The following is a 23,375-nucleotide window of genomic DNA, read 5'->3' as shown; positions in this document are numbered from 1 at the left end:
ATAAATAAGCTAAATTAAATGGGTGAAGAAAATACACCACACTAATCAAAATAAAGCAAGAGCAGTCATATTAATTCCAGAATAAGCCAAACTACCAAGTAAGAAAGGTTATCAAAGATAAAAAGGGTATTACATAATGAAAAGGGTGTCTATTCCCCAAAGAGACATAACAATTCTTAATATGTATGTGCCTAACAACAGAACATCAAACTATATGAAACTGATAGAAACTATAAAAACTGATAGAACTGCAGGGAGAAATAAACAAATCCACTATCATAGTTGGAAACATCAACCATTCCTCTCAGAAATAGACCCAACAGGTAGAGAATCAGTAAGGACACAAAGTTGAATTCAACAACACCACCGACACCATCAACCAACTTCATATAATTGACATAATCTACATATCTATAGATTATCCAACAGCAGAATTCATGTATTTTTCAAGTTCAAATGGAACATTCACCAAGACAGGCCACACTGTAGGCCACAAAACACATCTTAACAAATTTAAAATAATAGAAATCATACAGTCTTTGCTCTTGTGCCATAATGGAATTAAACTAGAAATCAGGAGCTCCTGGGTAGCTCAGCAGTTGAGCATCTGCCTTTGGCTCAGGGCATGATCCTGGGGTCTGGGATCAAGTTCCACATCAGGCTCCTTGCAGGAGGCCTGCTTCTCCCTCTGCCTGTGTCTCTGCCTCTCTTCCTCTGTGTCTCTCATGAATAAATAAATAAAATCTTTAAAAAAATAAACTAGGAATCAATAACAAAAAGATACCTGGGAAATTCTAAAATATATGGAGATTAAACAATACACTTCTAAAATGAAAATATCAGTTATGAGTTCCACCTTTCTCTTTCCCTCTAACTCTTTCTTTGTGCTTTTATTTTTAAAAGTCAATGACAATATTTGGTAGGAGTGGGTAATACACCAACTCTCCTATTGAGAATTCTTAAGAAGTTGGACAAATGCAATTCTTGATTTCCAGGTTGAGTATAGAGCTTACTTAAAATTTTTTGAGGGAACTTGAAATCAGAAAAAGTGATAGAGCAGATTTAGAACCAAATAAAAATTTTAGACCAGAAAAGTATAATAATTTCTGTTACAATAACAATAGACTACATAATTTATAACAACTCTCATACTCGGTACAAGTAACATAAAAATATTACTCAGAACAAAAATATAAAACCACTATTCTAAGGGACAAGAGAAATAAGATAGTAAAGCATATCTAGATTAGGATCTTTTTTTTTTTTTTTAAGATCTCATTTATTTATTCATGAAAGACACACAGAGAGAGGCAGAGACACAAGCAGAGGGAGAAGCAGGCTCCATGAAGGGAGCCCAATGTGGACTCGATCCCAGGACCCTGGGATCATGACCTGAGCCAAAGGCAGATACTCAACCACTGAGCCACCCAGCTGCCCCTAGACTAGGATCTTGAAGACAGAGACCCAGGGCAGTGAGCTAAGCAATTAGAGTTGTGTTGTTTTGTTTTGTTTTGTTTGTTTTGTTTTGTTTTGAAACCTAGACACATACCAATTCAGAGAGAAGATTAAGAGTTTGAGCGGCACTTTTGACAATCTTGGGGCTTAACATAATAGTGATTGGTGTCCGGGGCCCATCAAGGTAAAAAGAAGGGGTACAGCCTGATGAGATCCTTTCACTTTGGGTTGGTCCTAAAAGTCCACAAACTATAAGGCTGAATAATAAATAGGCATTCTCATGGACTACAATTCAAATTCAAATAATGTAAATTCTTCAAATTAGATTAAGATGATGGTACAATGTTAAGTTTCCTGGAGTGCCCTGAAGAGCCTCAATAGAAGCAAATGTTACTCCTCTCAGGGGAACCGATCTCATCCCGAGACTCAAGCTATGTGTACAAATTTAAAAATTAATATAGGCATATCCAGAAGTTAATTTAATAAAAAAACAAATGAAACAAAAAAACAATAGAAATAAAAATATGAGAGATCCAGATAATTAGGTACTAGATACAGACTATAGAAAAGACTAAATAGTCAAGAAAGCACAATAAAGAGTTTTGGCAGCAAACTGGAAACTATTTTAAAAATCCAATGGAAAAAAAATCCAATTAAAAATTAAAAATATATTTTAAAAAATATATTAAAAATTATATTTTAAATTAGAATTAAAATATATTTTTAATCAAGAAATCAATGCTTAAGTATAAAAGTAGATTGGGGGGGGCACCTGGGTGGCTCAGTGGTTGAGCCTTTGGCTCAGGTCGTGATACTGGGGTCCTGGGATCAAGTCCCGCATCAGGCTCCCCACGGGAAGGCTGCTTCTCCCTCTGCCCATGTCTCTGCCTCTCTCTCTCTCTGTGTCTTTCATGAATAGATAAATAAAATCTTTTTTAAAAAAGTAGATTGAAAATAGTTGAAACAGAATTACTGAATTGGAGGATTAGTCAGAAGAAAACATCTAGAATGAAGCAGGGAAAAATGAAAGGTTGAAAAACAAAGAATAAGACAATGGGGAGAGGTCTAATATATGAAACTGAATTCTTTTTTTTTTTTTTTGACTGTATTTATTTATTTGAGAGCAAGAGTGTGAGAGCATGGTGGGAGCGGGGGTGGGCGGGGCACTGAGAGAGAAGCAGGCTCCCCGCTGAGCAGGACCCCAGGATCATGAGCCCCGTGGAAGGCAGACCGTCTTCTGCTCAATGGACTGAGCCACCAAGGTGCCCTGAAACTGAATTCTTAAATGGGGAAGAGAGAATAAGACAGTAGGAATACATGAAACAATAATAGCTAGGAATCTTCTACAAGGGACAAACGACATTTTACAGATACAAGAGACAAAAATTCAAAACAAATAAATACCAAAAAAACCATATCAAACCACACTATTGTAAAATTGCTGAAAATCAAATCAAAGAGAAAACCTTAATGCATCCAAAAGAAAAAAAAACATACTAAGAAATATCTGACATTTCAATAGAAGGAATGAAAACCAGAGGAACAGTGGAATGATATCTTGAACACACTGAATTTAATGAACTGCCAATTTAGAATTCTATATCTGGTGGAAACAATCTTTTAAACACAAACTAAAATAAGGACGTTTTTCAGACAAACAAAAATGGACATTTCTTACCAGTGGATCTGCTTTAAAGAAAATAAAAGATATGTTTTAAATACAAGGGAAATGATTCTAGACAGAAGCTCAGAAATGTAAGAATGGTTGATGAGTAATGGGAAGGGTAAATATTAAATATATCCTAATAAATACTGACTGAACAATTTTGGGGAGGGATTTAACTTTATATAGAATTAAAATACATAGCAGGGATATCACATATATCTGTAGTGATTCACTAGAGTGAATATGACTGTGAGATACTGGCACAAACTTAGACAAATAGACCAATGGAACAGAATAAAGAGTAGAAAAGCCACCACTACATATAAGAACATATGGCAGGGATCCCTGGGTGGTGTAGCGGTTTAGCGCCTGCCTTTGGCCCAGGGCACGATCCTGGAGACCCAGGATCAAATCCCACGTCGGGCTCCCGGTGCATGGAGCTTGCTTCTCCCTCTGCCTGTGTCTCTGCCCTCCCCCCCTCTGTATGTGTGACTATCATAAATAAATTAAAAAAAAAAAAAAGAAAAAAAAAAGAAACATGGCAAATGAGGAATTCAGAGCAATGGAGAAAAGATGGTATATTCAATCACTGTTTCTGGAACAACTGGACATCTAATTTACTTTACTTATTTTTCCTTTACTGGAAAAGATATTGAAAAAGATATTTTTCCAGTAAAGGAAAAATAAGACTTGACTGTGCCATACACCATAATTAAGATCCATTCTAGATTTATTGAAATATAAATACAAAAACCAAAGCTATTAATTTTCTAAATGATAGTATAGAAGGATACTTTAATCTCTAAGTAATAAAATACTTCTTAAGTAGATATAAATGGCACCAACCATTAAAGAAAATATTTAAAATTTGACTACACTGAAATTAACAACTACTGTTGAGTAAAAGATAACATTAAGAGAGTGAAAAGAAAGCTTTTATGAAAATAATAACTAAAATTAAACTATAGTGGTTAATAATGCATGTTTATTTAGTAAATGTGTGTGTGGGAGAATCATGGAAACAATAAACATGCAAGTCAGGACAGTGTTTATCTTAAAGGAGAAGGCTAGAGTGACTGGGATAGGACAAGAAAGGGGTTGTTGATAGTGTTTTATTTGTTGACCTGGTGGTGGTTCTATGCACGTTTGCTTTCCAAATTTTAAGTAGCCAGAAAACAAAACTAACTTATGTGGGTTAAAATTAGGATAGCTTGGGGCGCATGGGTGGCTCAGCGGTCAAGTGTCTGCCTTCAGTTTGGGGAGTAATCCTGGAGTCCTGGGATCGAGCCCCACATCAGGCTCCCTGCATGGAGCCTGCTTCTCCCTCTGCCTGCATCTCTGCCTCTCTCTCTCTCTCTCCCGAATAAATAAATAAAAATCTTAAAAAAAAGAAAAAAGAGCAGCCAATTGGACTGACACCTGACTTCCTGAGAGCCACAATGGAAGCTGGAGGAAAACAATGTCACTTTCACTTACTGAAAGAAAATAACTGCCAACCTAAAATTCCATGCACAATAAAAATATCTTTCAGGGATGACAGCAAAAAAAGACACTTTTATGCAAACTAAAATTGAAATATTTTGTCTACAGTAGATCCTCACAGAAGGAAATCATAAATAATATACACCAAGAAGAAAAGAGATCCCAGATAAATGGCCAGGGATGCAGAAGAAAAGGGAGAACAAAGAAAGTTATAGGTAAATATAAACCTCAATGAACAGTAAATAATAATTGTCTTGTGATGTTTAAAAAATATGTAAGAGTTAATATTTGACAGTGTCCACATATAAGATGGAAGAGAATACCAGAGATAAGTATTTTTTTTTAAGATTTTATTTATTTATTCATGAGACACACACACACACAGAGCGAGAGAGGCAGAGGCACAGGCAGAGAGAGAAGCAGGCTCCATGCAGGGAGCCCAACATGGGACTTGATCCTGGGTCTCCAGGATCACGTCCTGGGCTAGGCGGTGCTAAACCGCTGGGCCACCGGGGCTGCCCCAGAGATTGTAAGTATTGTAAGGATTTATATTACCTAGAAGAAGAATACAAGTATTGAATAATGTTGGACTTCAACATTATTCTATGTTAACCACTAAAAAATGAGAAATATGGTGTATAATTTTCAAATTATTAGAGGGAAATAAAGAAATGATAAATACAATTAATCCAAAGAAAGAAAAGAAAAAGAAATACATGGGGCACCTGAGTGGCTCTGTCTGTTTAGTGTCCACCTTCAGCTCAGGTCATGATCTCCGGGTCCTGGGATCGAGCCCCACATTAGGCTCCCTGCTTAGCTGGGAGTCTGCTTCTCTCTCTCCCTGTACCCCTCCCCCTGCTTGTGCTCTCTTTCTTTCTCTCTCTCTCAAAAAAATAAATAAAATTTTAAAAAAAGAAAAAAGAAATACAAAAGCAGTAAGACAAATGGCACATATTAAGGTGGTAAATTTATATTGAAATATACTAGAAATTACATTATGTGTAAATAGACTAAATATTCCAATTAAAAGGCAAAGTTTGTCAAACAGGATAAAAAGCAAAATGTAACCATATAATGTTTACAAGAGACTCATCCAAGCAAGAATTGAGAAACCTTGAAAGTAAAAATGTATAAAAAGATATACTATGCCAACACTAAACAAAATTAAACTAGTGTACCATTATTAGTTTCAGACAAAACAGACTTTAAGACAAAACATTAACAAGTTATTTCATGATGATAAAACATTTGATTCAACATGAATCTATAATAATTCTAAATGTAATGTACTAATAACTTTTCTGTTTATAAAGTTAAACATTAAATGAACTACAATAAAATACAGACAAATCAATAATCTCAGAGGAAGATTTTAACATATTTCTTCTCAGTACTAGATAGAAAAAGCATTCCAAAAAATCAGTAATAATTTAGAAGATTTAAATAACACAATTAAACAAACTTTACTTAATAGAATACTTTTCAAGCACACAAGGAATTTTTTTTTAATTTATGATAGACACAGAGAGAGAGGCAGAGACACAGGCAGAGGGAGAAGCAGGCTCCAGGCAGGGAGCATGATGCTGGGACTTGATTCCAGAACTCCAGGATCATGCCCTGGGCCAAAGGCAGACACTCAAACAGAGCCACCCCAGGTATCCCAAGGAATTTTTTTTCATTGACTTACACTCTGAACCAAAAGAGAAAGTATCAAAATATTTGAAAGGAATAAAATGTCACATAGTATATATTCAGATTACAAGAAATTATAGCAAAAGTAAATAGCAGGGGAGGGAAACCTAGAAAATTTCCACATATTTAAAAATTAAGGAAATTTGGGGCACCAGGTGGCTCAGTCAGTTGATTGGCTGCCTTTGGCTCAGGTCATGATCCAAGGGTCCTGGGATTGAGCCCCACTTCTCTCTCTCTCTCTCAAATAAATAAGTAAAATCTTTTTAAAAAATTAGGATAGTTGTGACCTGGATAGAGGATGGAGCCTGAGCAGAGAGCCTGCTTCTCCCTCTGCCCTCCATCCACCACCCTGCTCTGCTTGTTCACTCACTCTCTCTCTCTCTCAAATAAATAAATAAATAAAAATATTTTTAAGAAAAGAAATATAGGGGCATCTGGCTGGCTCTGTCAGTAAAGCTTGTAACTCTCGATCTTACAGACATGAGTTCAAGCTCCACATTGAGTGTAGAATTTACATGAAAGAAAGAAAGAAAGAAAGAAAGAAAGGGAAAGAAAGAGAGAGAGAGAGAGAGAGAGAGAGAGAGAGAGAGAAAGAAAGAAAGAAAGAAAGAAAGAAAGAAAGAAAGAAAGAAAGAAAGAAAAGAAAAGAAAGAAAAGAAAAGACAAGACAAGACCTTGAGAGCTTGTTTGTAGGTTCTGGCAAGAGAGCATAGCTACTCATATCCTCTTGACCAAAGAATGATCCTCCTCTATCCAGGAAGGTGGTCCTCTTAGTTTGAGTGTACAGCTTCAGGAGGGACACACATCGAGCCATAAGGGAGGAACTGGGACACCAACTTAGCCAGCCAGATCATCCAAGCCAACCCTTGTGATCAATGGGGTGACAGATGTCACAACCAGATCACCCTCACATACAACCCCTATCAAAATACCATCAACATTTTTCACAAAACTAGAACAAATAACCCTAAAATTTGTATGGAACCTAGAAAAGACCCCAAATAGCCAAAGAAATGTTGACAAAGAAAACCAAAGTTGGAGGCATCACAATGCCTGACTTCAAGCTGTATTACAAAGCTGTGATCATCAAGACAGTGTGGTACTGGCACAAAAACAGACACACAGATTAATGGGACAGAATAGAGAACCCAGAAATGAGCTCTCAACTCTATGGTCAACTAATCTTTGACAAAGCAGGAAAAAATATTCAATGGGAAAAAAGACATTATTCAACAAATGGTGCTGGGAAAATTAAGACAGCCACATGCAGAAGAATGAAACTGGGCCACTTTCTTACACCATACATTAAAATAAACTCAAAATGTATGAAAGACCTAAATGTGAGACAGGAATCTATCCAAATCCCAGAGGGAAACATAGGCAGAAAACCTCTTTGACCTCGGCTGCAGCAACTTCTTGCTAGACACATCTTCAAAGGTAAGGGAGGGGGCACTTGGGTGGCTCAGTAGTTCAACATCTCCCTTTAGCTCAGGTCATGATCCTGGGGTCCTAGGATTGAGTCCTACATCGGGCTCCCTGCAGGAAGCCTGCTTCTCCCTCTTCCTGTGTCTCTGCCTCTCTCTCTGTGTGTCTCTCATAGATAAATAAATAAATAAATAAATAAATAAATAAATAAATAAAATCTTTAAAACAATAAAGTCAAGGAAAACAAAAACAAAAATGAACTATTGGGACTTCATCAAGATAAAAAGCTTTTGCATGGCAGAGGAAATAGTCAACAAAACTAAAAGAAAACCTACAGAATGGGAGAAAATATTTGCAAATGTCTTATAAGATAGAGGGCTAGTATCTAAAATCTATAAAGAACTTATCAAACTCAACATCCAAAAAACAAAAAATTCAGTCAAGAAATGGGAAGAAGATATGAGCAGACATTTCTCCGAAGAAGACATACAATAGCAATAGTCATGCCTTGGATAAACCTGTGGCTACGATACTCCCACTGTGCAAAGCTCGAAGAAGACATACAAATGGTCAACAGACACATGAAAAAATGTTCAACATCACTTGGCATCAGGAAAATACAAATCAAAAAAAAAAAAAAAAAAAAAGGAAAATACAAATCAAAACCACAATGAGATACCACCTCACACCAGTCAGAATGGCTAAAATTAACAACTCAGGAAACAATAGATGTGAGCAAGGATGCGGAGAAAGGAGAACCCTCTTACACTGTTGGTGGGAATGCAAACTGGTGCAGCTACTCTGGAAGATAGTATAGAGATTCCTCAAAAAGTTTAAAATAGGGGCACTTGGGTAGCTCAGTCAGTTAAATATCTGCCTTCAGCTCAGGTCATGATCCCAGGATCCCTCTACAGCTCCCTCTGCTTGTGTGTGCTCTCTCTCAAATAAATAAATAAAATTAAAAAAAAAAAAAGTCAAAAATAGAGCTACCTGATGACCCAGCAATTACACTACTAGGTATTTATCCAAATGATACAAACATAGTGATTTGAAGGGGCACCTGTACCCCAACATTTATACCAGCAATATCCATGATAGCCAAACTATAGAAAGAGCCCAGATGTCTACTGACAGATGGATAAAGAAGATGTGGATAAATATATAATGGAATATTAGTCAACCATCAAAAAGAATGAAATCTTACCATTTGCAACGACATGGATGGAACTAGAAGGTATCATGTTAAATGAAATAAATCAGAGAAAGACAAATATCATATGATTTCATGCATATGTGGAATTTAAGAAACAAAACAGATGAACACGGGGAAAGGAAGATAAAATAAGACAAAAACAGAGTGGAAGAGAAACCATAAGAGACTCTTAACTATAGGAAACAAACTGAGGGCTGCTAGAGGGGAGGTGGGTGAGAGGATGGGGTAAGTGGATGATGAGAACTAAGGAGAACTCATGTGATGTGATGAGCACTGGGTGTTATATGCAACTAATGAATCACTAAATTCTACTTCTGAAACTAGTAACACACTATATGCTAATTAAACTGAATTTAAATTAAATTTTAAAAGAAATACAAAATAGAGAAGATCAAACATTGATTCTTTCTAAAGATAAATAAAATTGATAAACTTTTGGTGAGACTGATTAGAGAGAGATCACATAGCGGGCCTGAGATTCACAAAGGTTTGCTTGCAAAGTGAGCTCTTGGTTGGCACTTGGGAACTTGGATTTCATGAAAGTTCCCTTCATTTCCAGAACTGATAAAGTGGCTCAATGTGCAAAAAAAAAAAAAAAAATGTTGTTGGGATCCCTGGGTGGCGCAGCGGTTTGGCGCCTGCCTTTGGCCCAGGGTGCGATCCTGGAGACCTGGGATCGAATCCCACGTTGGGCTCCCAGTGCATGGAGCCTGCTTCTCCCTCTGCCTGTGGCTCTGCCTCTGTCTCTCTCTCTGTGACTATCATAAATAAATAAAAATTTTTTTGAAAATGTTGTTTATGGTGAATATCTGTATTCCTTCTGGGATTCTGGAATTTTGGTATGAGCCAGGCAGAGGGTGTCTACATGAACATCCCCCAGTAAAAACCCTGGACACTGAATCTACTGAATTTCCTTGGTTAACAATATTTCACATATGTTGTCACAGCTCATTTTGGTAAAAAAATAAGTGTGTCCAGTGGGACTCCACTGGAAGAGGATTCTTGGAAACCAGTGTGACTAGTTTTCTCTGGAATTTACCCCATGTGCCTTTTTCCTTTGCTGATTTTGCTTTATATCCTTTCACTATAATAAATCACAACCATGAGTACAACTAAATGATGAGTGCTTGAGTCCTCATATTGAGTCACAGATGATGGAGTGGTCCTTAGGACCCCCAACGCAGATGATAGATAATGTATTGATCGATAGATCAATAGATAGATAGGCAGATAGATACAGAAAGAAGCAACAAATACTTTAAAAATCATGTTTACAGTCATAGGATAAATTGAATATGCATATACAATAATTTTATTTGTTTATTGCCAAAAAATTTATATCTTAAATCTTGGTATGGAAATTAATGTAAAAACAGTAATTTTTCTCTAAAAATGTAATCTTGATCAAGAAACAACTAATTTTTTAACTCAATATTGATACTTACTCACCTTTAGTAACTTGATTTCTCGCATAGCAATTTTTTTAACCGTTTTGTCATCATCACTTTCTAAGAACTTCTTGATGGCCACAATTCTTCCACTATCTTTATTCCTACACTTCATCACCATCCCATAGCTCCCTTCTCCAACCAATCCTAGGTTCTCATATTTTTCCATTTTGATTCAAAAACAGTAGGAATTCTTCTTGCTGTGGGAGCCAAAACATAGAGTTAATAATGTTGAGTATATTAATTTCCTCCACCTTTCCAGTAAATTAATTCTTCCCCACTTGTTTTCCATATTAGAGTAGTCACTGTGTCAATGGCTGTTCTGTTCTGACTCACTATTTCTTACTATTTCCACATCTAAGCTATGTTTTCAGATTATTTCATATAGACATTTCATAATAGACAAGAATTAAAGCCATTAAATTTAAATTATTAGACGCCATGTTAATGAAATTCTATATATTTTTTCTATATATTTTTGATACAGATAGAACAATGCTTGAACTATCATAAACAGCAATTATAGCTTACTTTAGAAAAACACAATTTCTTTTCACTCAGAGGTGAAAAAGCACAAATGAGTTTTATTTTGTTTTTTAAGATTTTATTGTTAAGTAATCTCCGCACCCAAGTGGGACTCCCACTCACAGTCCGGAGATCAGAGTCACTCATCCTACCAACTGAGCCAGCCAGGGGCCCCAGTGAGTTTGGTTTTAGTGAAGACCAAATTTATTTATTTATTTACATCAGATTTTAAAAAGCAAAGTTGAGGGGCACCTGAGTGGCTCAATCGGTTGAGCAACTGCCTTCTCTCAGGTCATGATCCCAACTCCCAGGATTGAGCCCCACATTGGTCTCCCTGCTCCCTGGGGAAGTTGCTTCTCCCTCTGCCCCTCGCCCAGCTTGTGCTCTCTCTCTCATTCGCTCTCTCTCTCAAATAAATAAAATCTTTTTTTAAAAAATAAAAGTGAGGTTGAGGGGCGTGTGAGTTGCTTAGTTGGTTAAGCAATGGACTCTTAGTTTCCACTCAGGTCATGATCTCATGGGTTGTGGGACTGAGCTCCAAAGTCAGGCTCAGAGTGAGGGGTGGGGGGAGGGTGGTTCCCTCCCTCTGCCCCTCCTCTCACCTATACTTTCTCTCTTTCTCTCAAATAAATAGATAAATCTAAAAAAAAGCAAAATTGAAAATTTTTATGCACTTTCTACTCAGTTGGGAAAAATATTTGTTCACAAAATGATCACTTACTTACCAAGTTAACAGTAAGAAACTTTGATAAACTATTTTTCTTTACTTCTCTTACGATAGTAATTAAATTCCCATATTGAACTTACAAAATAACAATGACATCACAGTTTATAACCAAATTGTTTAAAAATTAAATTTTAGTAGTACCAAATACAATATTTCAAAAATCCTTTTAATGATTATGCAGTGTAAATGGAGTGTAACCTGAATTTTGTGTTTAGAATTCTTTGATATCTCATTATCTGACATTTTTTTGGCTAAGAGCAATACTAGTAATGACTGATGAAGGACCAGCAATCATTCCACTACATATTTTGGTATAGAAAAAAACTTCAGTTCAAATACAGATAGATTTTAATTCACAAGTCTTGATTGTCATGGAATATAAAAACTAAACAGGGCAACCCGGTGGCTCAGCAGTTTAGCGCCGCCTTCAGCCCAGAGCATGATCCTGCTGGAGACCCGGGATCGAGTCCCACCTTGGGCTCCCTGAGTGGAGCCTGCTTCTCCCTCTGCCTGTGTCTCTGCCTCTCTTTCTCTCTCTCTGTGTCTCTCATTAATAAATAAATCAAATCTTAAAAAAAAAAACACACACACTGATAACTCCACGGGGACACTTGGGTGGCTCAGTGGTTGAGTGTTCGCCTCTGGCTCAGGGCATGATCCTAGACTCCGGGGACTGAGTCCCACATCTGGCTCCCTGCATGCATCTTGCTTCTCCCTCTGCCTGTGTCTCCATAAATAAATAAAAATCTTTTAAAATTTTTTAAAAAATAGAAAAGAGATTTCCTTAGCTTGCTACCATAGCTCCAAATGGTCCCCTTCCTAGGTCCACCTCTCATCTCTGTTTTTCCACCCGTAAAATCAGCTGTTGGATAGTCCCAGTTATGGAATACAAGGGGGGAAAAAAAAGGATGCCGGGATGGCTCAGTGGTTAAACTCTGCTTTGGGCTCAGGGTGTGATCCTGGAGTTCAGGGATCAAGTTCCACATCAGGCTCCCCAGAGGGAGCCTGCTTCTCCCTCTGCTTGTGTCTTTGCCTCTCTCTCTGTGTCTCTCATGAATACATAAATAAAATCTTAAAAACAATACAAACAAACAAAACCAACTCCATGGGGCATGTGGGTAGCTCAGTCAGTTAAGCATCTACCTTTGCTTTGGGTCATGATCCCAGAGTCTTGGGACTGAGTCCCACATTGGGCTCCCTGCTCAGCAGAGAGCCTGCTGCTCTATCTCTGCTGCAACCCCTGCTTGAGCTCTCTCTCTGTCAAACAAATAAATAAAATCCTAAAAAAAAAAAAAAAAAAGGCCAGGGAAGGCTGGGTGGCTCAGTGGTTGAGGATCTGCCTTCAGCTCAGGGAGTGATCCTGGGATCCCGCATCTGGCTCTTTGCAGGGAGCCTGCTTCTCCCTCTAACTAGGTCTCTGCCTCTGTGTGTGTGTGTCTTTTGTGAATAAATAAATAAAATCTTTAAAAAAAAGGCTAATAAACAACTCCAAAGTTAAATTTACTTAAGTCTGATTTTGAAATTAAATTCCAGAAGCAAAGAATAAAAAATATTTATCCTAATCCCAATATGGTTCTAAAAGTTTTGGGAGAAAAAAAATAATCTTTCAGTAACTATATATTCAAATGATGATTCATAGCTGATTTTTTTAGCCTAAAAATATAAAAATACTCATTCATAAAACATAGAAAGTCATCTGTCCATTATTTGTGTCCTTATGGCAATCTAAAACTAATTTACCCAGATTGTGAATTGTGATGTTTTATTTGCTTCCCTATTAGTACACTGATAACAAAGACAAAACAAATACGCTTTTTGTTCTAGCAAACTGATAATCCAGTGTGTATACATTTTCATCAGTTTACCTTAATAATTTAGGGTTTTATTATATATATATATATATATATATGCATAGATATACATGGAAGATCAGAATTATTTCATGTTTGAAATAGCTTTGATAGTAGGTTCTATAAACTGTTTACAGAGCAGTGTCCACAATGTTAACTTTGCACATATTTGACATACTAACTTCCATTTGACATTTTTAACTATTTTAAATAAAATGTCTGTTTGAAAAAGAAATCCTCGATGTAATTCTATCTTGGCTTTCCTGGACTTTTTTCCCCGTCCATTAAGACAGCATATTTCATTAAGGATTAGACTTTAGGTTTACCGTGCCAAGAACAAAAATAGCTGGACCCTATAACCTGGATCGTTTTTAAACATTTTGCAGTTGGTGTCCTCAATATTTGAAAATGCAAAGTGAACAAAACTTAAGCATGTCTAAGATATTCTGAAGCATATCTGACAAGCTGACATTAAGCAGGTTGGCCACTCCAAGCTTATTCTGGAAACCAACTACACATTCAGCCACAGGACATGGAACACGCCTGTTTTCTCAAGCGGCGCTGCCCACGAATACCTTGGAAGTATCGCAGCTTCAAAAGCCACTGGTTTCCTGAAAGTTACGCATAAACTACAATCTTTCATGCCTTCTACTCCTGTGTGTAATAAAGGGTAATAAAACCTAAAAAAAAATGCCTTGCCAATTGGCAATGCGGTATTTCTGGACGTGTGCCATGTAAGCATATGGTTCTAATACCAACAATCATATAATAAAAATAATGCTAATACTGTATTTCGTTAAACACAAACAAACACTGAAACCTATCACAGATCAAAGAACGAAATAGTCGAAGCTTCTTAAAAATATACCTACTGTTTCTTTAAAAACCTCTCACCTCGGAAGGCCCAAAGATCGTCAACTTGGAAACAAACGTGAGGCGAAATGCATCTGTCTCGCAGGTGTAAAAAACGCTGGCCGGCCAACTAGCGACCCCGGAGCGGTGCGGTTCCTTTAGTGGACACGGTCGCGGGTCCCAGGCGGAGCAGGCAGGGAGGCAGATCGGCCTCCGCCCGCCGCAGGCTCCCACTCAGGGCCGCGGGCCGCATGCTGCAGTCGCCTAGGCAACGCCCTCACTCGGCCCAATGCTGGGTACAGTCTCCAGAGAGACAGCCCAGGTCCGAACGCGTCCGCGGCAGGCACAACACGCCGGTTAGGGCCAAGGCCTGCAGCGAAAGGAGCTGCGTGCGAGGACACCTGCGCCCGGCTCGCAAGGTGCGCAGGCCCGGGCGTCTGTGAACCTGCGCGGCTCCGGCCGGCGCTGGGCGCAGGCGTCGGCCCCCGAGCGGCAAGGGGGCGGTCCTCCCCGCCAGGCCCCGCCCAGCTGCGCCACGCCTCCCGGGTTCTGATTGGCCGGCCCTGTCGTCACGAGCTACGATTGGCCCAGCGCCCGCCGCCCTGCCCCCTCCGCCTGGGGCGTGGCCCGCGTTCTGTCGCCTCCGCGCAGACGCCGGCACCCGCACGTGCTTCGATTCTCAGGTAGGAGCGCCCCTTCCTGCCTTTGCTGGGAGCCTTCCTGCCGCTGAGGGCAAGAGGCGATTCCCGGGCCCGTGGAGAGGCTAAGAGGGGGGCGGTGGTTCTGTGGGATCGGGAGAAAACAAAAGGGAAGACAGGCGCCGAGGGCGACGAAGCAGTCCTCACAGCTTCCCTGCCGGGGCGCGGGCCCCAGGACGGGCCTCCGGACGCTCTCGCCCCGGAGTTCGGAGGGTTCCGGGCTGGCCCCAGTTCGACGCCTCCTCCTCGGTCAGGACGGTGGGGCCAGGCCGCGCCAGGGAGGTGAGGCAAGGTGAAAGCAGGCAGGTGACAACACAAGTGACTGGGAGGGGCCTTGGGGAGGACAGCCTGGGCACTGACATCGAGAGACACACTTTGGAGGTCATGGAAGAGGGAGGAAGAACGTGGATGAGATAAGAGAAGGGCTAGGGCGCCGGGGAACTAGAAGAGATGTGCTATAGGGGCGTGTGACAGCCACGTAGGGTGCAACTGGGAGTGAGACGTTTAAGGCACAGGCCACGCCGTAAGGCCAGAACCGTGACCAGGCTCTGAGACTGGTAGGTCAGAATGGGTAGAAACAGGGTTTTCCTCATCTTTTTTTTTTTTTTTTTTTTTTTTGGTTTTCCTCATCTTTAAGTAGTTTGAGGTTCAGGCCTTACCCCTGCAGTGAGAGGCCTTAAGCACTCAGTTATTTTCACATTAAATCATGAAGACTGTGGGTGCCTGGCTGGCTCAGTCTCTTGATCTCAGGCGGGGTCTGAGTTGGAGCCCCTCCCTGGATGTAGAGATTACATAAATAAATCTTAAAAGAGAAAATCATGAAGACCATATGGTTTGTAATCTTATTTGGTCTCTAGAACACCTTGATCCGGTTAAGAGAGTGTCCTGGAACAGCAGATATTTATGACCATAGCCAATATTAAGATATCAATTCCTTCTTACAATTTATCAATTCCTTCCAACATTTACTAAGATAAATGTTCTGATTTTTTTTTTAATTTTTATTTATTTATGATAGTCACAGAGAGAGAGGCAGAGACATAGGCAGAGGGAGAAGCAGGCTTCATGCACCTGGAGCCCGACGTGGGATTCGATCCTGGGTCTCCAGGATCACGCCCTGGGCCAAAGGCAGGCGCCAAACCGCTGCGCCACCCAGGGATCCCAATGTTCTGATTTATAGAGCATCTTTTGTGAGTTTGGTTAGCACAAATTAATCTTCCAGTGCTTGATCACCTTGGTCAAGCTGCTTAAAATCTAGTTCCTGAACCTGTAATCATGAGGAGCAGACCTAGGACCTGGGCATGAAAAGAATACAATTCTTAGGTCAATTCAAGATGTCTTAATGTAGCAATTAACTCTATTCCTGGCTTTGACCAAGTTGGAGGGAACCATGCCCCATTTTGTTACCTCCATAGGCTATAACAAAAGCTGATGACTTTTTTTATATGATGGGCAGACCCCCTCTTTTTACAAAGTGGCAAATCTAGGTTTGTTAGGACTGAAGCTTGAGAACAAGAATACAAAAAAAATTTTTACTTTTCCAACCTTACAGATATATTCAACAATGTAAATATTTAAGGGTCAAGGTCCCCTCCAGGCAAGAGTTCCTGAAGCTTAAATAACCTGTTTATTTAAGGAAACCAAAAGGATAAAGACTAAAAATACTAGATTTGGTAAAGACAATGCTTGAGAAGACAGTTTCAAAATACTGAGTTTGAAAGCCAACTGTGAAGGAAACATAAGGTATTCAACAATTATACATCCTGGGTTAAAAAAAAAAAAAGCTATCTACATGTTTGCTGTAGTGGAGGTAGCATTAGGTAGAAGCAGGGTTGGGTTATTGCTTATTTTTCATTTTCAACTAGGAAATCTTTGTAGGGAAAAAGAATGGAGAGAAACTTTAGAGTCAAGAAAAGAATAATGAAAATCCCAGGACAGGTCATAAGGAGAAGGTGATAAAGTATGAGAAGGCCTTGGAGAGGCTTAGAGGCTTAGAAAAGAAAACAACTGAGAAAAGTTTAGGACGGATGCATTAGCTGGCCTAGATCTTCTCAGCGAAAGAACTTCATTTTTGCTGAAAAAGGTAATGGTGAGATTGAGGCTCAAGTATTTGAGAGCAGAAATACCTTGAAAAAGGTAGTTACAAAGAAGTCATTTTGATATGAAAATAATACAAAATAGTAAAATGTGCCCACTTGAGCCTGGACACCATGAATTTACAGTGAAACCAACTGACTGTTTTATAGGACTTGGCATCCCCAGGGGCAAGAATGGAGAAAATTGGGGCGCACACAAGCCAACTCTTAGAGAATTGGTACTGCAAGGAGAATAAACAAAGGTGTTAAGAAATCAAGTATGATAGATGGCAGAAGAACCATCTTCTTCAGTCAGAAGAACATGGGACTATTGATCTAAGATCATGAGTTCAAGCTTTTTTAGGAGCTTACTTAAAATAACAAAAGAAAAAATCAGTATTATGGAGAAAGAACCACTGAAATGGCTCGCCATTGGTTCCAGCTAGATAGGACAAATTTTGACAAAATTTAGCAAATAAACTGAAAATGCAGAGGCACTGAAGGAGTGGAGGTCACAGAGGCATGAAGTTTAATGGGAGTGAAATAGGAGAAAAAGTGACTGTTTAAGCAGTTTGTGAGTTTAAGACCTTGAAGTTGGCACAAGATAATGATGATTGATCCCTTTTTTTTTTTTTTAAGATTTTATTTATTCATGAGAGAAACAGAGAGAAAGGCAGACACACAGGCAGAAGCAGTCTCCATATGCAGGAAGCCTGACATGGGACTTGATCCCAGGTCTCCTGGATCAGGCCCTGGGCTGAAGGCAGCACTAAACCGCTGAGCTTGGGATCCCTGGGTGGCACAGCGGTTTAGCACCTGCCTTTGGCCCAGGGCGCGATCCTGGAGACCCGGGATTGAATCCCATGTCGGGCTCCCGGTGCATGGAGCCTGCTTCTCCCTCTGCCTGTGTCTCTGCCTCTCTCTCTCTCTCTCTCTCTCTCTCTCTGTGTGTGTGACTATCGTAAATAAATAAAAATTTAAAAAAATAAAATAAAATAAATCGCTGAGCCACTCGGGCTGCCCTGATGATTGGTTCTAAAGGACGGAATGTTTGGCTGTTCCTTTGAGTGGCTGGAGATCAGTGAAGAATGTCATTGGAATTGAGTTCAATTCCTGAGGTCACAGTATGAAGAGTGACAAACTTTGAAAAATTGTAACGTGAACTACTCAAGTGGAACAATAAAGGGAGAGGTTGAGAGGGATATTTTAGTCACTAAAGAAAGTGAAAGTAAAAAAAAAAAGAAAGTGAAAGTAATCTAAAAATCTAAAAGAAAGCAGTGTGGGAGTACGTGAGATTGGCAACAACAGAGGAAAGCTGGAGATGATGGCAAAGAAACAAAGGTTAAAAGAGACTCAGGACCAAATGACCCAGCAATTCCATTCCTTTTTTGGAATTTTTTGTGCCAAGAAAAACGAAACCATATGTTCACACAAAAACTTTTACACAAATGTTTATAGCAGCATTCTTTTATTTTTATATTTATATTTTATATAATAATTGATATATATATAAATATATTTATATTTATATTTTTTATATTTATAGCAGCAACAGCCAAAAAGTGAAACTCAAATGTCCATCAACTGATGAATGGATATACTATGGTGTACCCATACAATGGAATAAAAAAGAAGTAAGTATTGATACATGCTATGACATGGATAAATCTGGAAAACATTATGCTAAGTAAAAGAAGCCTGACACATAGAAACAGAAATTAGGGCAGCCTGGGTGGCTCAGCGGTTTAGCCCTGCCTTCGGCCCAGGTTGTGATCCTGGAGACCCGGGAGGGGTCAGGCTACCTACATGGAGCCTGCTTCTCTCTCTGCCTGTGTCTCTGCCTCTCTCTCTCTCCTCTCTCTCTCTCTCTCTCTGTCTCTCATGAATAAATAAATAAAATCTTTTAACAACAACAACAACAAAAAAAGAAACAGAAATTAGTAGTTACCAAAAACTGAGGGGGAAGATGGGAATGAGAAGGGATTACTATGGGTATATATTTCTTTCTAGGGGGGTGAAAATGTTCTGGAATTAGACAATGGTCATGGTTATACAGCCTTGTGAATATACTAAAAACCACTGATCTGTACACTTTATTTTTTTTTAAAGATTTTATTTATTTATTCATGAGAGACAGAGAGACAGAAAGAGAGAAAGAGAGAGGTAGAGGGAGAAGCAGGCTCCATGCAGGGAGCCCGATGCGGGACTTGATCTGGGGACTCCAGGATCACGTCCTGGGCCAAAGGCAGGCGCTAAACCGCTGCGCCACCCAGGGATCCTGATCTGTACACTTTAAAAGGGTGGATTTCATGTATGTAAATTATATCTCAATGTAAAAATAGATTACAGGATAAGAAATATATGGCCTTCCCAGAAATTTTTCAATAAATTTACTACATATTTTAGCTTAGAGTAGCCTATGTATCCTTCCTCACATTAGTGATTATTATGTTTCTACTCTTGGCAACAATATTCTCTACACATTTTGACATCCCAAAACAATGTGCTTGGGCCAGTTTCTTGCCAAACAAACAAGCAAGCAAAAAATACCTCCCACTTAGGTCCTATGAAATACTGATTTATCATAGGTTTTTGACATCACTTCAAATGAGTTACTGAGTGAACAGAAGGGCCATGAATTTTCAGACTACAAAAAGTAGTCTTTATTTTCAATATATTATAGAGCATGCAGCTATGAATACATCCCACTATTCTATTCAGGAAAATGGACTGATTTATTTTGATCTGGTACTTTGATGGAAAGACACTTGCCATAGAAGAGAGAATTCTGTTCTCAACCTAGTAGTTCATTCAGTGACCTCATTACTATATATTAAAGTGATTGACAATCAGGTTTGAAAACCTAGAGTACAATATACCACTTACTTTGCCAATTTCAACATACGTCTATACCATAACAGTGCGAACCTGGAAATCCATTCTTCAAATGTTAAAAATACATTTTGTTTGCATGGTAATATGCCTCTTGCAAAAATTCTTCCTTGACATTCCATCTCCCTCTAGCCTCTGCCCTATTCTTTTGTTAATCTTTATAACAAAACTACAGAAAAAGTCTATTCGTTTCTTCCAGTTGTCTCTTGGGCTTTCATCCTTATCACATCACTGAAATAGTTTTTCCCAAAAGTCACTATGACCTATATTCTGCCAAGGCCATCTGTAGCAGAGATTACTAACTACTCACAATAAGCTGGTTCCTTTTTCCTGTATGTATGGCTTATTTATTTGCTGCAGTTTTCATTGAGGTTGGGATCGTGTGACTTAATTCAAGCCAATGGAATATGAGATAGCTACCATTCCCAGTCCAGGCCCATAAAAATCTCCATACAAGATCCTCCATATTCCTTTTCTCTTTCACCTGGCTATAATGAAGATGACTACAGCATTATCTTGAAGCCACACACGTGTTAAAGTTGGTAGAGCCTTCATTCATCTGTATTCCTAAATGACTAAGTAGGGGGCCACTGGCCTCTTCACTACCACTCTCTTAGTTTTTGTATGAGGGGTAAAAAACCTAGTTTGTGCCTTTAGATGTTTTGGGGCCTATTTATTATAGCAGATAGCCCAACTTAATTAATTCACTACCTTATTTGACCTCTCAAGCAGCATTTGACACAACAGTCTATTCTTTGCTTTTGACATAAACTCTTGAAACTTCGCTTTCTATGACACCAGTACTTGCCGTATTTTGTCTCCTTGTTTCCTTTGCAGGCTTCTCCTGTACCAGAACTCTGAATTTTAAGAGTACCTGAGGGCTCAGTCCTCAGCCTTTTTGTTTCTGTACACTCACTTCCTAGGTGATCTCATCTCATCCAATAGCTGCAAATACCTATACTGGCCACTTACAGCACTGAGCTCTCCTCAGAATTCCAAAATCAAACCACCTGACATTTCTGCTTGGCTATACAATTGGCATATGAAACTTAACATGGTTAAAAGAGAAGTGTTGATTTTTCCCTTCACAATCTACTCCTGCTCCTTCAGTATCTCAGTAAAGTACAGCTTTCCACCCAGGTTCCATCAAAATCCCAGGGATCATCCTTGAACATTATCTTTCCGCTTGCATTCAAATCCAATCCTAAGTCTTGTAGGTTTTATCTCCATAATATATCTTATTAGCTGACCATTTATCACCATCTTCACAACTGCAGCCTTAATCTAAGCCACTATTACCTGACATCCCTTCCTGACAGGCTCCACACTGATTCAGACCATATCACCTTCCTGTTCAAATTCCTACAATCCCAGTACAAGGGTAAAATCCAAACTACAAGCCCACCCACAACTTTCTCTCTTGATATCAGCTGTTAGGGCTCTGCTGGCCTTATTTTGCTCTCGAGTACACCAAGCTTCCAAACAGTCTGTGCAGTTTGTTCTTCCTTCTATTTGGAATGTCTCCTACCAGATCTTATCAATGTTGCTTTCTCCTTATTTTGGACCTCAAATGCACCTCTTCAAGAGGGCTTTCATCACCACCCTCAGTAATGATTATGGAACAGCCCATCTCCTGTCACTATTACATTCTCCACTAGTTCTACCCTCCTATGAACCATGTGATCTTGGAAAAGTAGCTAACCCCCAGGCCTGCATCAACCCTTCTGTAAAATAAACAGTACTCTTACTCACAGGATTACTGTTAGGACAAAATTAGTTGTACATGCCCAGGACTTACCAGGACTGAAATTACTTATTTCATGTTCGTTGCCATCCTCCCTCAAAAAATACAAGTTTCCAGAGAGTAAGCTGTACCTACTGTTACTAACCAGCAATAGGATGATTTCTGGCACATACCAAGATTCCAATAAATAGTCACTGACTGCAGTGTAAATCTTTCTCACTCCTGTCACACATTTGTTACTTAAGTGCCGGCTTTGAAACATCACTCTAAGTCATTTCTGGCAAGTCATCATGCCAGATGACAAATTTTCTCTTACATGTTTTCTAAGTCCCTATCCTCATCACCAATATGCAAGAATTTTGCCCAAGTTTTAGTTTACCTCTTTTAAAAAAATTAAACTTAACAGGGTTACCAAATTTAAAAATATATGTAAAGTGAGGACCCTCAAAAATCATTTCTTTATCTCAGCTCGGAGACTGTAGTATTTGACAGCTATTTGATTTCTCAAGGACTTTGTTTTTAAATTTTTTAATTTATTTATGATAGTCACACAGAGAGAGAGAGAGAGAGAGAGAGGCAGAGACACAGGCAGAGGGAGAAGCAGGCTCCATGCACCGGGAGCCCGACGTGGGATTCGATCCCGGGTCTCCAGGATCGTGCCCTGGGCCAAAGGCAGGCACCAAACCACTGCGCCACCCAGGGATCCCGACTTTTTTTTTTTTTTTTTTTCTCAAAGTAAACTCTACCCTTACTGTTGGGCTCAAACTCAAGATCCAGAATTCAAGTCACACACTCTCCTGGCTGAGCTAGTCAGGCACCCCTGAAGCTATTTCAGTTCTGTTCCAATTCTCTTCTCTGCTTCATTATGTAATGCTGTGCTTTCTGAATGTAGTTCCTGATTAAGGGATCCTTAATTTTAGGATCCAACTAATGCTGGAGGCTGTGATTTTACAATTTTCTAAAATAACCCCAGGATAAAAATGCACTGTTTACATTTCTGGTATTTAAAACCCATTTTCTAAAATTAAATAAATCATCCTTTAAAGCAGATTGACACTTTTGGCTAATGCAATATTTCAGATCATGTCATACTAGTGTAAATGCAATATCCTTTCTGAGCTTCAGTCTCCTTGGCTGTAAAATAGACAACTACACTTAGCTTAGCCTAAATATTAAATCAATTGTAAAGCTATCAGAAGGGTGACTCAATTTATCTTCAAATATTACAGAAAACTCATTTAGAAATAAAAATGAATGTAAAGATATTTTACTGGTTGCACAATTTTAAAACGGAAGTGCCTGCTTTTTTCATTGATATCTTTATGCTATCCAGAACTCGTTCATTTTCAGTGTCTTTCCTCAAAACACCTCCTGAATTCAGGTGCCAAAACATAAGCTATTTCTTTTCCTCAGATTTAAGTCTTGAATTACAAGTTTATCAGTTCTCCTGCTTCCATTTTTGTCCTCCTACCATCTATTCTTTTTTAAAAAAATTTATTTATTTATTCATGAGAGACACACACAGACACACACACAGAGAGAGAGAGAGAGAGAGAGAGAGAGAGAGAGAGAGAGAGAGGGGCAGGCAGAGACACAGGCAGAGGGAAAAGAAGGCTCCCTGCAGGGAGCCT

At 39.1% G+C, this 23,375-nt stretch overlaps 1 protein-coding gene across 2 annotated transcripts in view; it reads right to left on the bottom strand.

Moving 5' to 3' along the window:
* Positions 1-14,824, bottom strand: part of CDKL2 (cyclin dependent kinase like 2) — a 48,724-nt gene extending 33,900 nt beyond the window's left edge. The window contains exons 1-2 of one of the 2 annotated variants that reach the window (XR_005382961.1): positions 14,378-14,824; positions 10,383-10,581 (exon numbers count right to left, since the gene is read on the bottom strand). Coding sequence is in view for 1 of the 2 variants with exons in the window: in XM_038582429.1 (XP_038438357.1) it covers positions 10,383-10,550 (168 nt within the window). In the remaining variant the exon portion in view is untranslated. The remainder of the gene's footprint in view (positions 1-10,382; positions 10,582-14,377) is intronic. The other variant, XM_038582429.1, reaches the window with a different exon arrangement.
* Between the last annotated feature and the right edge of the window lie 8,551 nt (positions 14,825-23,375).

This window comes from Canis lupus, chromosome 32 (genome assembly GCF_011100685.1).
Source record: "Canis lupus familiaris isolate Mischka breed German Shepherd chromosome 32, alternate assembly UU_Cfam_GSD_1.0, whole genome shotgun sequence".
Classification (NCBI taxonomy): Eukaryota; Metazoa; Chordata; class Mammalia; order Carnivora; family Canidae; genus Canis; species Canis lupus.
Note: the sequence above shows the minus strand (reverse complement) of the source record. Positions and strands in the feature narration are given on the sequence as shown.